Below are 17,328 nucleotides of genomic sequence, written 5' to 3'. Positions count from 1 at the left end.
GCCCTGCCCAATTCATTAGATCATAGCTACAAAAGTATTTAAGTTATACAGATGCCAACACTCCTAAAACAAATTACCACCACTAAAGAACAGATGTTTATTATAATCAAAATAGCAAAGGTGTACATAATTTTCATCCTTAATTCAAAAGCCAAAAAGAGAAATAGCAATGTTATAGAGACAAACCAAATAACCAGCTCTTAAAAAATAAATAAAAACTTAATCTACCTAATATTGAAGAATTTATTCAGTATGTAGTAAAAGAATGTCTAATTACTCTTTGGGGTGGGAGAATTATACTTCACAATTTTATTTTAAATTTTACTTTACTTAAATTAAATTAATTCAGACTATGTGAGATCAATATTATGTTCACACACTTTAAAAAGTCACTAGTTATTCCTAACTAATGTTTAAGTAGCTGGGACAATAACCAACCTAAAACACTAGCACTTTCCTCTGAAAAAGCTTTTTGTATCACCTATTTAATATGCAAACCGAATTATAGAGAGTCTTTCTACTCCGGGCTAGAAGTATTCAGGCTTTTTAGAAAAAGTATATAAGCAATAGTATTTGTTTTTCTCATTCTATCTGTATAGTACTGTAATTCCTATACCCTGATTTTATGAAACTCTGAAGAATGTCTTCAGAAGGTAGCACAGTTTCAAAACTATTCCCAAACAATGTTAAATTTTATTCCCTTTTTTTGAATGACTATATACATAGTACAGGGGAGGGAAAAGCTAGGGGAGAATAAAGAATCCTGAAAAAAATCCACGTGTGCCACCATCGAAAAGTTTGTAAAACTACTGATTTAAGTCATTAACTCAGATTTCAAAAAAAAAAACCATGGCCAGTAACTACTAAGGATGCGTTTTGTAAAAACGACTTCTCTTTCCCTACTTCATCTGAACTTCAGTCAAACTTCTGCCTCCACTCCTCTCACCTGTAAGAAGAAACTTATTAAACCTGTTTAATGACCCACTTAACTTACAGAGCTTAAAGGTCATTAGGTCTCAAGAGTGCCTCTTTAAATAGAGGAGGGAGGTAATGTCCCTCCATGGGGACACTGGACATAACTACTCCTGGGGCTCGCTGCTATCCCCACCTGCAACACATGCGTAACTGCAAACATCTCGCCCGGACACCCACAACTCAGGGCAGCCTGAGCCACTTCATCCTTATGCACTTTCTTAAACCTACACTAGGCTAAAGTCAAAAATACTCTAGAAAGATGGAAAGTGAACAGATTAGGATCAATATTTATAAAACCATGTAGGGAGAGTTTCACATTGACTTAACCAACTCCTATAATAATAAATCTCAAAGCAAATCTGACAGAAATTATAAACCTATGGAATTTGTTACCCTGAGATATGGTAAGCAAGAATTATATAAGAGAAATCCATAAGAAAAAGTTGAAGATAATTAGAAAATACCTTTTGAAGATACATAAGGAAAGGGCTGCTACTGTCAAAAATAGAATTCAAGGCCGAAATAACTAGTCTGTCACAAGATACACTTCCCAACTTCCCTCGCCCTTCTGATACTGAGAATAGCAGTGCTCTTGTGCCAGCCACATTACTACTCTAATAAAGCATCCAAAGGATAGATTTACTTTGTCTTCAAGTATGTAGTAAAGCAGACTTGAAAAATACCTTTAATAGGACCTGGAGAGTGGATAAGAAGAAAGTAAGAGGAAAAAAAATCTAGTGTTTTAAGCAAGGGCTGACACATAGGAGGCATGCAATAAATGGGTATTCAATATGAGATTTATTAAAAACAGCTATATTCGTGCAGTACTTAAAGAGAATGAGATGAAATGCCTCCCAATTCCAAAATCAGATACCACACTCTTCCCTAGAAAATATTTTGGTCTGCAGCTTTATAAGACTTGACTATCCAAATAAACAGTAAAATAAAATCTCAAAGTAATCCCAAACCACCACTTCAGCTATCCATTTCAGTTATCCTTTCTTTAACCAAAACTGCTACGCAGAAGCAAGATGAATATCTCTTGGCTTGTCCGTGTTGTCTGTCCTTGTTTCCTTTCTCTTCAAGAGGCTAACAAAAAGTTAAAACAGCAGAGTAATGCATAAAGAACACTTCATATTTTTACATGCTTCTATTCATGCGTTGATCTTTTATTGACAAACTATTTTTTAAATCTATTTTCCATTACTTTTCTGATCACATAATATTACATAGATATAAACATATAACATGTTCTTATTTTACCAACAACTTTGGGAGTTGGGAATAATTTTTAAGTCATACTAAATGTTAATATTATGTTAACATATACTTCTAGACTCAAAGTAGAGGAATGTATAATATCAAGTTTTCAGATTTAAAAATAAGAGTTAATTTTCATCATGCTGCTCCCAGACATTCAAAACAGAATTCTAAATCAATTTTGTCAAGTAAAAATTTTCCATTAATCGAAGTTGCGATATAAAGGGTACAATGCAGTTTGTTTTCTGAGCAAGAAGAAAACTTCCTTCCTTTGTAGATGCCTTTTGCTGCACATTTTTGAGAGGCATATCTTTAGTCCAAAAAAATTTTGCAGTACAGTATCTTTTTCTGAACGTGAATCTCATCAATAAGGGAAAAAACTGAAAAAAGCAAAGTTAAAGTTATACACATTTCCTTAACAGTTTGCAGGACTTCCATATAATGACTAGAGAAACAAAAATTCAACATAGCCTACAAATAGAAAAGGTCTGGATGCTTTAGGTATCATGACAATATTGTAAGAAAAACCTATGGAGTTTTTTCCCCCACAATTCAAATTTGAATTAACTATAGGAGGAGTTTTAGTTCAATACTGAACAATGAATTAGAGAAATATAAATGTCTGCTACATTACTGGATTTTAAGTTTCAATGAGTAATACATTAATATAACTAAGTCCCATGTTCAAATCAGTTTGACAGACACTGAGGTGCACCTTGACTCTCTAAGAGGGAAATAAAGCATGTAGCATTTCCAAACCTAATTGTAATGGAACTCTTTACCATAGGTGCTACTATTAACTTCAGTGGAACACAGTTTAGGAAACATTGAGCTAATAGATGGCCCAGCATGGTCCAAATTTATAACTTTATGGAAGAGAAATACATGTTTCCAGCATTAATTTAAGGGCAAAAACTTGCTTAAACAAGGAACAGCCAATCAAATGGAAGAAGAGATAAGAATAAAGAAAATTCCCATTCGAATTCCACTTTCACACTATCACACACTTTGTGTGTACAGAAATCAATTTATATTATACTTTATAGTATTATCATGTATGGAAATATGATACAGCCCACACCTAATTCAATTCCCAACTGCATTTGGCCACCTGGTACCTGGAATGACACTTTTCTCCTAGTTCCAGGCCAATGAAAATCCAAAAATGAATTGGCTAAGGCTAGAGGCCAAATTAGGCAGGCTGTCACATTGTCACTATTTAACAAAACAGTTACCTTGCTCTCAATGTCTCTGAATGTTGTCTACACAAGTATTCCAGGAAAAGATATAAAACAGGACACTGCCATTTTACATTTTTATTGTCTCAGAATGTTTTATAAAAGGATGATTTGATATAAACAAACCTTTTGCCCTCAAATTTCTTGCTGACAAGAACTCTGCCGTAATAATCAAAAACATTAGTACTAAGATAGAAGCATCCTATTTTCATTTCTCCAGAATTCTGTTAGGACTCTCTACACAATCACACTGAAACAAAAGTAGTCATGTAATAAAAATTTCAAGAACTTAAAAACAGTACGATGTTCAATGATATCATTTTTAAGAGTAGGAAAATTATCAAAGAACTAAAAATTAGCACAACAGTTCAGCTAATTTGAGTAACGACCAAAAAAAAAGTTAGCAAAATGTCATCTAGCTTGCCTAAACCTGGATTTAAGTTTTTCTTTTTATAATATTCGAAATAATTTTTAAAAATAATAACAATAAAATCAGCTTTAGTAGGAAGACCAAAATGGTTGTACGCTAACTTGAACAGCCAGGATGTACAAGAACTTGAACATTCCCTTTCTGATGTTCTTCAAGACTTGGATTCCATTTACATGCACCTTGTTCTTTCCTCAGACCTCTAACTTCAGCCTTTATATCAGAAAATACATTTTGTACATTTTATATTGTTCTCTTGGGATATTTATTTTTCTTCTGTCCTTGAAAAACAAATTTTACCATGTGAAATTCTTTTAAGGTTTCCAAATTAATTCAAGAAAATGCTTAATTTTTAAAAATTATTTTCCATAATACAACTACTTAAAGATAAAATCTTACTTAATGGAAAACAGGCAAAGATACCATATTACAAAGAGGTCACTAAAAAAGAGAATAGTATTATAGAAATGGGGAGGGCATAGCATTATAAAAAAATGGGGGAGGGAATCATTGTGTGTATTAATTCCCTCTACATATCTGAATGAAATGTATTTATATTTTCAAACTGATATATTGGAAACATCAGGAAGGAGCCTCCTTATTTCTTCCAGTTACCAGGCTCAGGACTCAGTCATCTTGTACAACTTCTCTTTCAAAACCACTACATGGTATTCTCCCCTGCCATCTGCAGGTGCTATGGCCCTAAGAGCTTGGGTATGTAGATATGCTTTTAGCCCCCTGCTAGCACCCTAGTCCCAGTCCTCATTTAAAAAAAAAAAAAAAAGGCAAAACCCCTCTTTCTTCCTACTTTCTTCATTCAGTGGTTAAGCCAGAAATTATCCTAACCATAGCTAATGATAAAAATAATAGCTACTATTTACCTCATGCCTCCTATGAGCCTGATGTTGTGCAAGGCTTATTTCTAGTTCTCATAATTCTCTAAGACAGATATTACTAGATCCATTTTACAGATGTTTCCCCATGAAGCTCAGAGACATTAAGTACGCTGCCCAGGGTCACACAGATAATAAGCAGAAAATCAGGATTTGACTCTGAATTTTGTCCACTGCTCTTTTTCTCCAACTGGCAAAGTAGCACACATCTGAGATAAAAGTAATCAAAGTACCCTCACAATTCTTAAGTCCATGAAAGTGCTCTGAAGTCCTCTTTATCTCTATCTTCTCTCATTATCATGTTTTAACAGTGCCATTTTCCTTTACTTTTTATCGCAGACATTTAACATTTTATTTAGTTAATTAAATAGGTTTTTATTAACTAGTACGGATCCTTGACAACACTTACAAAGCTATTTCTACGGGAAAATGAGTCAGGAGTTACAAACCCCCAATCTAAAAGCAAACTTTTAAAATACTACTCACATGTAAGCCAAGGATATCCTTTTATAACTATATTTGGGAACAGATGCATATCAGTCTCTCTTTATGATTTAAAAAGGGTGCTTCTTAGTAGTTCTCAAGTTCTGGTCTCTAAAAGCAACTTACTAGCACAGGGGTAGGCAAACTACAGCATGCAGGCCAAATCCAGCCCACTGCTGTTTTTGAAAATCAAGTTTTATCAGGACACAGTCACACCCATTCGTTTACACAATGCAAAGCTGAGCAGTTGCAACAGAGACTATCTGCCCTGCAACACCTAAAATGTTTACTATCTGACCCCCTGAAGAAAGAATTTACCAACTCCTACTCTAGTAGATACAAACCAAATACTTTCTTTTCTTTTCTTTTTTTTTGGTGGCTGACTGGTATGGGGATCTGATCCTTGAACTTGTTATAACACCATGCTCTAACCAAGTGAGCTAACTGGCCAGCCCCAAATACTTTATTTTGTTAACTATCATATCTGTTTGGCTACGGAGATTAACTTATTCTGATTCCAAAGAACACTGAGAAGATGACAAAGATACATACAACAGAATAAAAACAGGTAAAAGAGATCAAACTAAGTGGGAAATAAGGGCAAAATGAAGTCTGGGTAATAGCACACATGTAAGAAGATATCACCTAATTTGGTCACAAATGTTGCTTTAACCTTACTAGCAGCTAAAGTAAAGATGGAGACAGACCAATTCCAGCTGTTCACTGTATCCAAAAAATAAAATCCTAGCATTTGCTCATGAAAAAAACTACCTCTAGGTTCTAATGAATGGGCCATTGTAATGCACAGTGAAAAACATCCTCCGAAATATGGTTAGTTATAGTCAATACCGCAGCAAGTTTCATACAGCTGTGCTATATGAAGTGCTTGTCAAATAAATATTTAGTGATTATTAAATAAAATAAAGCACCGATAAATCCAACCAAGAGCCAAAAAAATGTGGGCTAACATGCCCTTTCCTTGTCCTGTTGGATCTTGGCATAAAATTTAGGTATAGGCAGTAATATGACAATGTACAAAGTAATTCATCATCTTCTGCAGGTGCTTACATGTTGAAACCAGGGACCTCTTCCCAAGAACACTGAACAGATCCTATTAAAGGCACCTTAGTCTCCTTAACACTAGTGAATGTACAAAATGACTTCTGAAGGCTTATACTTAGCACTTTTCATTCAGATAATGTACTAATACCAGCAAAGTTAGACAGTCAGAAGGACATGGAAATAGACATTGTAGGTATATACACAATTACCATTAAAATGATATTCTACCAAAACTAATATTGAAAGATTTTACTGTGATAAAATCATCTTACTTTAAAATGAGATTGGTAGACCAAAACAGACCTGATCATCTACTCATACAAGTTTGGGGAACCTCAGAGCAAACTTTGCCTGTTTACTATATGAAGAGATATGGGCACAATGTGAACCATTCTAAGCCTATTACACAGTAAATAAGTCAATTAACTTGGGATTTTTTTCCTTATTATTCCCTCCCTATCCATGGAATATTTGGGGGCCAATACATATCTTTTAATGTTGCCTTTTAATACATCGTATCAGGGGAAAAAAGTCTAAATATTACCTTCTGTAGAAGCTGCATCAATCATTACTCTTTGCATGAGTACTGGTTCCAATCCAAAGTCGAAAACTATGGTTTGGCGAAAAGTTCCAAATATTTCTGTGTTAAATGCTATCCCGACTTTATACACGTAATGATCTAATCCATTTTGGGCCATCTTTCCTCCTATCCATTCTTGACAGTTTTCGGGGACTTCTTGTGATACCTGGGTAGTCCTATCTCCGGCAGATATTGCAATGATACTAAAATGAGGACGATGAGCATCATAAAGCAATGCTACACGATACAGCATTCTTGCAGGCTACAAGGAAGTTAAAATAATTCATTGAGTACAAGGGGGTGAAAAATCCGATTGTATGTAATTGGGCTCTTCAATGAAAATATTTCCGTAAGGGATTTACTTTCCCATGCTTCTAAGATATTATGTTAAAAATACAAATTGTGCTCATTAGCCATTTAAGAAAAAAATCAGAATGGTTAAAAAAAACAGTTGTTAAAATTATATATTTATGCTACATCACTAGCCTCCCTGCTCTTTCTGTGACATGTTCATCTTTCATTGTGGCAAAAGCTATCACCCTGTATAATCATCAACCTCCAACTTTCCATACCTTTCACCTAAAAATGTTTTATGTAGCCTCAAGTATGAAGCCTACATAGGCGGGCAGTTACCTCTGAAAGCACTGGATTGGGTTCAAGGCTGAAGCTAAATGTTCTTAGATTTTTTTTTTTTATGTCAATATATAAGTGGTACAGCGGAAGAAACACTACTACCAAAAAGAACACAAAACTTTTCTACTGAACATATTCAGAGAAATTTTTGACTTTGCCATCTTAAGCTTTGACTATTATAATTTAAGATGGGAAGCACTACAGAAAATGTCTCATGAAAAACCCATTGTTACATTCGTGATTTTATCAAATCAAATATAAAAATAACTTGTCATTATTTAAAAATCTTGAAACCACCAGATTAAACCATCAATTTTAAATAGTTAATCATAAGCCATGAACCCCATCCTATGTTCCAAGTTTAGAAGACAAGTCAAAGACCCCTTTACCAAATAAATAAATAAATAAGAAAGCATCCTAAACATCTACAAAGATCTTATATCAAAGTCAAAAAAGAAAATTGCACTTTTAATGATGGAAATATAGAAATATACTTAGCACAAGATAGAATCTACATAAAATGTACTCAGATTAAAACATTTGCAACGCTCTTTTAACACAGATGTTTAAACATCCAAAAAAGCTTTGAGAAAATTGAACAAAATTTATATCTTTTAATTAGCACAAAATTCCTACCTTACAAGTGAGAGCAAAAGTCCAAGTCTGGTGAGATTTTTTGGTGTTGACAGTAACCGACAGGTCAGGATTATGCTCTACTTTTACTCCTTCTATACATTCACTAAGCTGAAAACAGAGAGCAATCAATATTATGTTTTTATTGCTAAAAGCACAAACAAAACCTTTTAGCATGGTAAATAAAATATTAATAGTAAAGATGCTGATGAAACTGTCTTCCAAGCAAGGTATTTTACACATTTATTTTCAGTTGTCTTTATAAGAACAAAATATAATAAAGCAAAAATAACAACAACCAAAAAAATAAGAACCACCAAAAAACAGCAGTCAAAAACTGCCTTAATGATGGTTATTAATACAGTAGGGCAAAATCTCCAAACAAATGGCTTAGTTATGCTCTTTATTTTAACAAATGGGTCTACTTTTGCTACTACAAACATCATTTTATCAGAATCAAGTTCTTTGCATAGAAGATAAGAAAATAAACCAAAATACAGTACATAATAAAGGTCAAGACTCAAACAAGTTCATTGTTTAAAACAAACCAAAAAAATGTAGTTTATGTTCCTCACCACTTTCTCAGGAGATAATGAATTCATCCATTTTTCTATCAGGGTTTCCATGTAACTGCCTGAGAGCTGTTTATTCTCGTTTTGCTGTTTCAATTTTATCAATCGTGAAGCATATCTTTTCTGCCATTCTGCTAGTTCTTCCTGGGAATGTGCTGAAGTACACTGGGCACCATACCTACAGATTCCTTGCTCTAAAAATCTAAGTAGAATAGGAAAGACTGTTTTATCATACACTTTGTTGAACCATTTAAAAGATAAATATCCAGCATTTGCCCTCTGACTTCTTCAATAACAAAAACAAAACTTCATCTTCTGAAAGGCCATATTTAAAAGGTTTAGAGAACATTTACAACAGCTAATCAAAACATCAACTCCCTATATTCAGTGACCTCTTTCTTTGGAATAAGGGAGTCCTAAAGCATAACATCTTCATGCCCACTCCCCATCCCCTGCGGGGGGGGGGGGGGGGGAAGGCATTGAAAAGTAGTTTCCTTTGTGATATAAGGACTCTATTAAACAATTGCTCTTAGAACAGAATTTGTTTAAAGCAACACTGACATCAAGTGGATTAGCAGCTCACATGCAAGTACTTCCCAAAATGATACAACTTAAAGAAAATTTTCCACATATGGGAATTTCATTCAAAAAAATTAAAATATAAATTATTGTTTTAAGGCTTTTACTTTTCACCTTCAAATGTAGTACTTTCACTCTTCTACATTACTACTACCTATATTTCACTTAAAATATGGCTGTATTGTGCTTGAAGTTTTAAATAAATTTAAAATAAAAGTTTTACTTTAGAGTCACAAATTTACTCAACAGTCATATTAAATTCTTCCAGGGGTAAATTCATAAATGTTCATTTTAAAGGATACAGAATCAATGATTTCCTAGTGTTTATGACTCAGAAAATTCAATTGACAATTCAGTGGCCCAAAACAGACAAAAATAAAAGACTTTGGTCATGAATATTTTTTACCCTGCGAAATTATGGGTAAAGCCAGTTTTTAAATCAATGAAAATATTAAAAAATTGATAAAAATCTTCAGAGAGAAAAAATCAAAATTAAGATATAAATAGCAAAATGGAGACAAGAGAGATGTTATCATGGAAAATTTTTCAACTGGAAAAATACGGATAGTCAGAAATACCAAATGAACCGCAACACATTTATCAAATGGCTCACTATATCTGAAAAGGTAAATGTTTTTAAAGCTTTTCCTGATGGTACAACAAAATACTTGAACTTAAAATTGTACTATTTATTAAATTCTCTTATGCTTCAGAAGATATATTTAAAATCATGTATTTATGTCTTTTAAGTATTTCTTATGGAGCTCAATATTTCTTTGTCTTCCTATTGCTTTGCTTTAAATTATTCCCCTAAAAAAGTGAGGGTTTCATATTATTATCTGGACTATAAATCTTCTCATATTTCCTTTTCATAGCATTGTGTTCTAACTCTTCTACACAATGATACCACTGGGATTTTCAATATTTACTACTTAGTTTCCTTATTTCTACTACAAAATCAAATCTGTATTTTGACTATTCATCATCAAAAATACATATCGAATTTCCTTCATTATGAAAAGCAATCTAGAGTAGTGAGAATTTATATCTAAAATCCCACTAATTACTAGTTCTTATAAAAGGAAATGAAAAGTTCACCTTCTTTAAGTGTGACTTTAAGAATTCTTTCCACATTAACACATAATTATTAAATTTTGAAAGAATAGTCTTTCAAATATAAATTACTCATAAATTCTATATTAGGATTACATGAAGATAATAGATATTTTTCAAAAAATTATTAAAATAATTTAACACTTCTTTATTTTATGCTCTACTTCAATTTTCAGAACATTGGAGTAATTTCAACATCCATAAAGTAATTTCAACCTCTATCACCATAACCTAGTAAAATAAACCTCACGTTAGGAAGAGACCAGCAACTTAGTTAAGCCATAATAATACAACTGGTATTATAAAAGACTTCTGAACAAGGTCTTAACAAACTTGCATTTATTTAGATCACTGTTGTTTGCAATTTTAAAAAGATGACTCATCAATATAGTTTTGACTTTTACCACATAATGACAATGACTTTTATGGCTTCCGTTTCAAATTGAAAATAAACCACTTTACTCAATGATTACACTGTCCTTCCTTCACATATCACCTTCTTTAAATCTGAACTACTGCTTTTCAAACAGTGAAGGGAAATCATCTATCCTTTCAGCAAAGACATGTCATTGGTTTTAAAAAAAAAAAAAATTTCACATTACCTTTTACACAAAGTATATTCCTCGCTGCTTGTGATTCCCCTAGGTGGTGGGCGGAAATGCCAACCATTACAAGACCCTAGGGAGTAATCAGGATATAGTCTTATCATTTGAGGCTAGCTAGTAATTCTGATATTTTAATGTGTAAGAAATGCTATAATCCCTCCACACACATCATCCCAGATGATGTAAAAAATGACGTGACATCCTTGCATCTATCAAAAAAGTAATCTATCAATCAACCGAGTTAAATCAACTAAATGAAATGTAGAAATTACTGAAGAGGCAGTTACCCAGCAGTTAAATCCCTTAATCAAGCTGGTGACACTGACTCTGCCCTAGCAACTGGTGGACATCTTTCCAGTACAATCTCTTCCTTAACAATTCAAGGGAGGAAGTAGGCATGCTTGTCATTGCTTAAGCATGAGATGTATCTCTATTAGGAATTCCTTCAGGAATAAAACAGTTATTAATCGTGGAAGGAAATCTTACATAACAAATTCTACTACTGTGTAGTAAGTGAGGAGGAGCTCCACATTATCATCCATGTTCCTTAGGACTTGTCTGACACGTGTCACTGTCAGTCACTGTATAATGCAATCCTTTTCTATAACCGAAATAAAGTTCAAAAAGTTGAATTTTGAGATGAGCTAAAAAATAACATTTGTTTACTTTTGAATACAATGAGCTTTGATTCATTTAGATAAGAGGTTTCTAATAAGCCAAGAAAAATAAGGCTTAAGAGAGAAAAGCCTAGAGCCCTAGAGGCTGAGCAGCAACAAGTTTTTGAAGGCCTTATAGCCACTTTCTATTTCCTGACTAGTCACTGTGCTCCCCCCAAAAAGAAAAAAAAAAAAGATATTTAGCCAGGTTGAGTTTAAAGCTGTGCTTCATCCGTTACTAGCTGTAAGACTTTAGGGAAAATACTAAACCTTAATAAGTAACAGTTTCATCACCTATCAAAAAGATGGAGAAGGACTCTGAGAAGTCACTACATGTTTTGTGAAAGCCACTACCACAGTATGGCATTGAGCATACACTCAATGAACGCTGGTGTCTTCCCTTTCCTCTGGCAAGAAGAGAAGACAGGAGATCACGGACTTTAATTAGGGCAGGAACAACTCAGTTGACAGATCATAACTTCCAAAGAGTAATAACTGTACTAGTCTAGGACAGATAGAAAGAGAAGAAAAGTCCTCCCTCTATGGATTGCTAAGAATAAGGTTTAAATTTAGTCCTACATGGAGGCAAGAAGATTAACTACATGACCTCCAAGTTACCTCCTACCTCCATTACTCTATTATGCTATGAAAAGGTGACAGGGAAAAAATTGCTTTCATCCACACCTACTTCTTAAAATTAAACTTTTATATCCTCTCCTACAAGCTGGCCAGTTAGCTCGCTCCATAGAATGTGGTGCTGGTAACACCACAGTCAAGGGTTCAGATCTCAGTACTGGCCAGCGGCAAAAAGATTAAAAAAAAAAAAGATATATTCTCTCCTACATCTTCACTTACATGTACTGTAATTCAATAAATTTCCCCCCCAATAATCAATAAAAAAGGCAAAGCCTGAAATCACAGCTACCAGAAGTTACAGAGTTTGGTACTTACCGTCATCTAAGTCTTCCATGCGATATCCAGAGAGGACGTTACTAGTTGCTGTCTGCAATTTTTCAAATGAAAGACATTTTTAAAACAAGAAATAACTAATTGATGTTTAATTAAAAATTTGGACATTTTCAACATTAAATGAAAAAAAGGTCTATACCAGCCAGCACCCAAAAAATAAAAACATTTAAAAAAAAAAATGGTTTGAATACTTAGAAATTTTTAATAACATTAATTTGCTGCAAATGATACTTTTTGCTCTTTGTTCTATGCTAAACTACAATCAAATATGGAAAAACGTACTTGTGAGGCCCTTATGAAGGAAACTGATAGACACTGCTTACGTAAAAACTAGCTGGTAGCAGAAGAGAAGTCTAAGTCCCAGTCCTGAACTCCACAGGGTAGCAGCTTCCAACCATTTACTCATTTCACTCTCCTCTTCTTAACACCTAGAAAATGACCAACTACAGAGGTGCCTCTTCTCCTATAGCTAGTGGTGAGCTACCACTTCTGGGCCTGGGAGCACTTCCTACCAAGTCCTTTCTCACTCTGGGATGAGCCCTTCTCCCACATTGGAGTCCAAGGCTGGGGATCCGCTCACTCTAACTTCCACAAATAAATTCCCAATCTGCACTTCTGGCTGTAACTTTACCCCAAGCTCCACACCCTCAGTTTCAACTGAGTGCCAACCATAGCACTTATTCTTAACTATTCTGTAGCAATTTACATGCTGGATCACTGTCAGCTATGTATAGACTTGTCCATAGTCTGCACCTGCCATTCTGGATTGATGCACCTTCCAGAGTATCTTGGTACATAATGCTCAGTGCTCAGTAAATGCTGGATGGATGGATGATCACCTAAGCAATTAAAACACAATATGCCCAAAGCAAAATTCATCTACTTTACCCCAAACCCGATCCTGCTCCAGTGCTCCTTATCTGAAGTTAATAGATTCTTCTTCCCCAAAGAAATCCACACTAAAATTTTGAAAGCCATATTGAACACCCCTCTCCTTTCCTGCTCTGAGTAGTCTCCAAATCTTGCCCAAGCAGGCCTAGCATGTCTCTTATATCTGTCTCATACTCTTGTACTCTCTACTCCCACCGCCATATCCTAGGTAAAGCCCTCATCACCACTTGTCTCATTCATCTCTAAACCAACTGACTGTTTTCCAATCTCACCCTGTACCAAGTCACCTCTTGGTCTTTCCTTAGCTGTCCCCATCCTTGAAACTCAATTCTCACACTCCCGCCTCCATGACTTCCTTGCAGAGTGTTAATCCTTTCCCTGCCTGTATTTGGATTACAGCACCTACTGACCACAGGCTGCCCTGCATGCACATTAGCTCTGTGCATCTCTGACTGGCCCACCAGACTGCTTTTCGAAGATACCTGAGCTTTCCAGAGCTTTGAACACCACAGGTGCTCAGTAAATGTTAAACTAAATCAGAACAAGGAAACAGTATCTCAAGACGAAATTTGGAATGTCTTGTACCATAGAAAGAATGTCACAAATGTTAATTGGGTATAACTGAAACAATACTATCACTATAATTTACATGTGGTTGATTAAACTGAGCTTTTTAGGTTGGGTTAGAACTAAATCACTGCAATATTGTTTCTATAGGAATACTGTTTCTCAGTCAAGCTATTTATTAATCAGAATAATTATTCATATTACAAGTACTCTGTGCTTCACACACAAAAAAATTAATTAAAAGATCTTTTTAAATTCTATAAGCAAGGTCTATGTGCCATAACCCTTAAAATATAATTCCATTTACGCACTATATAAAAATATAAAAGCTAGAAATTCACTTCAAGTATAAAGATTCTAAAGTACCTCCTCTTTACAACTCCTCAAACGAAATTTACCAAATGTCCAAGAAAAAGAATGGGAATAAAATACTTTCACCATAAAATAAAGCCTAAAATATTTTAATTGCTGGAAGAGAAAAACACCCACGTCAGCATGTGAGCTGATCAGCAATCGGGCAAAGCGTGCATGTGCTGACCCGCAGTTCTCAGTCTAGGCGGGACCTGGGGACAGCACATCTCACCAGAAGGGCTGGGAAAGTCAGAAGCCCAACTTGGCTGTGTATTTGGCCACTCTGGTTTTTAGGTTCCAAGGTGTTATATTTGTTTTTAAACAATCTTTTTACGTGCACAGACCCCAAGACAGAAGGGCAAACTCAATTAGTTTATGATCGTCAGTACTGACACCTTCAGGGAAAACAGCCAAAGATTACACTGCTAGACCTCCTATAAATTCACAATCAAATCTATTGATTAGATATGTTAAATTTTACTAAAGAATATTTATCGTTTTTGTTTTCATGAATCAGCCTTTAGTTCCAAGCCTTTATTCTTATCCACTAGCATTTACAAGTTAAATATCAGCTCAGCCCAATCTTTAAATAACCAATTGTTGCTATTTTTAAATATGCCATGTACAATAATAAATAAGGGTAGCATTGTTCGTTAGCTTTTTCTAGATGGATTTTTTTTCAATAATATCAGTTCACTAACCAAAAAGAATACTACTCTGCTTACATAGAAAAGCAGTTACAAACAAAATCTGAGTCATTTCTTCAAAAGTATAGTCAAAGTAAGAGTCAGTGATATTTGTGGCCTTACATGTAACAGGATTATAAATATTAGAAATAAAATTTTTATATATTTGTGTGTGATTATCAGGTATAAAGTTGGTAATTCAGTCAAGGCAATAAAAGAGAAGAACAACGCCAAAATTCTTAATAAAATGAAGGTCATTTTATTTTACGCTCTCATTTTAAAAGTCTAAAACATAATTGTATTGTTACTTGGAAATTAAAAAGACTACATATATACAAGAAGAGGAATGGCTTTGAAGCTAATGAGAGCTTACATATTCTCCATTAATTCACAGTAAAGTAACATAAGACAACGAAAATGACAGTTAAATAAAAGGCCTAATAGTAGCAGTAGTTTCTTTATGCAGCTGTGTGATCCATAACAACTGTCTTCACTGACTGTTTGTTGGTAGGAACTGGGATATGTTACGACATTTGAATGGGAACGGGGTCCACAGGAGGTCAAGGCTGACCTACGGGTCTCTGCACGTCCCCTCGGCCTGTCTGGAGCGCCCTCCAACTCACTCTCCATGAGACCAGCACCTTCCCAACACTCAGCTCTTGGATTAACCGTCTTGGTCCCTGACCACCCAATCCAGTGATTCTTCCAGCAGAAAAACTTGTTCTTTTCCCTCATACTACCCACCTCAACGTGAATCACACCTCTGGTTGTTCAATTAATTAATTATTTATCTATCTCCTCCCCAAGACTGTGTCCTCCCAGAGGACAAGGACCATGGGTGTCTTGTTCAGTGCAGTATCCCTAGCACCAAGCATAGTGCCTAGCACACAGGAGGTGCTCAATTCTTGAAAAATAAGTCAATCAATTAATCAATCACTTGACACAGGCTGCCACTTATAAAAGCTGACAAAATGGCTATTTTTAAAATAGGACATCAAAACAAAAATATTTTTGAAGAACAGAAATTTGAGACTTACAAAGCTTTTACATGCCACTGTTGTCCCTGAGCCTTCCATGTTTACTCCAAGTCTTTCACTGGAACGCATTTTTATTCACTATTTGCCCCGATACACATTTTTTTTAAATTGTTGAAACACAGTTGATTGCACATATATGATACACATTATTTCAGTTTCCTAAACCCATTCCCTAAAAATAGTTCTTAAGTCACAGACTTCCTTCAGCTGCTTAAAAAAAATACAAAAATCTTGAGGAGTATCTTATTTTTAGCGACAGCGTTTTCTAACAGTCAGACCACTTAAAAACTAAAAGTTGCCAATCATCTTTCCATCTGTTGGCCAAAAAGAGCTAATAAGAATTAGAGACAGAACAGATGACCTGCAGTGCAGAGGAGCCATGAGAAGAAGCAAAGTTGCAAAGACAGGACCACGTTGGTTACAGTGGAAGACAGAAGGTCCCATTACCCCACCTTTATCGCCTTGCCTTCCTGGCTGATGCCACAGTGATTTTCCAAATTTTAATACAGAACACTTACTAGCCAGACTGAGTTAAACTCTTCCAAAGAGATCCACTGAAATAGCCTTACCTCTGTTTCTGTGAGAAGTGTTTTTAGTCTTGTCAAATCTTTTGTTACCATCCCATTCTGAAAGGGTGAATTAAAAAGAGAAAAATCAATTAGTTTATTCCTTCTTTATCATGGCAACTTAGTTCAATTCCTCAGTTGTTTCTAAAGTTTATCTGTAAAAAAGAATGTTATCCTCATCCCTCATCCCCGCTACTATTAACGTTGATAACAAAGCTAACACATCCACAAGCAAAGTTAACACGGTTAACAGGAAAAACTACACAGTGCGTCTTGTGTGGTACGTAAAAACACTATATTCACCTTGCGTAAGAGTTTAAAATTAATTCCAATAAAATATTCACAACAGGTATCATGGTACATAACAAGACAGGACAAGTGAAGAGAAAAATAAACCTAAAACTTTTAAACCTTTTCCCCTAAGACTAACAGGGTTATATGAGCAAAATGGTGAGCTATAACAGTTGTCCATGACTCAGAGAGATTCACATAAAATGATCATATTGCTTTAAAGATGGCTCATTTTAAAAAGTTACTGAAGGAAAATACACA

General features: G+C 34.7%; 1 protein-coding gene across 3 annotated transcripts in view; it reads right to left on the bottom strand.

Moving 5' to 3' along the window:
• Positions 1–17,328, bottom strand: part of HELZ (helicase with zinc finger) — a 140,687-nt gene that overhangs the window by 89,931 nt on the left and 33,428 nt on the right. For all 3 annotated transcript variants that reach the window (XM_063080739.1, XM_063080740.1, XM_063080741.1), the window contains exons 7-12: positions 16,780–16,836; positions 12,661–12,712; positions 11,051–11,126; positions 8,760–8,958; positions 8,188–8,295; positions 6,883–7,180 (exon numbers count right to left, since the gene is read on the bottom strand). In XM_063080739.1, the coding sequence (XP_062936809.1) occupies positions 6,883–7,180; positions 8,188–8,295; positions 8,760–8,958; positions 11,051–11,126; positions 12,661–12,712; positions 16,780–16,836 (790 nt within the window). The remainder of the gene's footprint in view (positions 1–6,882; positions 7,181–8,187; positions 8,296–8,759; positions 8,959–11,050; positions 11,127–12,660; positions 12,713–16,779; positions 16,837–17,328) is intronic.

The sequence above is a fragment of the Cynocephalus volans genome, chromosome 16, assembly GCF_027409185.1.
Source record: "Cynocephalus volans isolate mCynVol1 chromosome 16, mCynVol1.pri, whole genome shotgun sequence".
In the NCBI taxonomy this organism is placed as follows: domain Eukaryota; kingdom Metazoa; phylum Chordata; class Mammalia; order Dermoptera; family Cynocephalidae; genus Cynocephalus; species Cynocephalus volans.
This window is presented reverse-complemented; position numbering and strand designations above follow the sequence as displayed.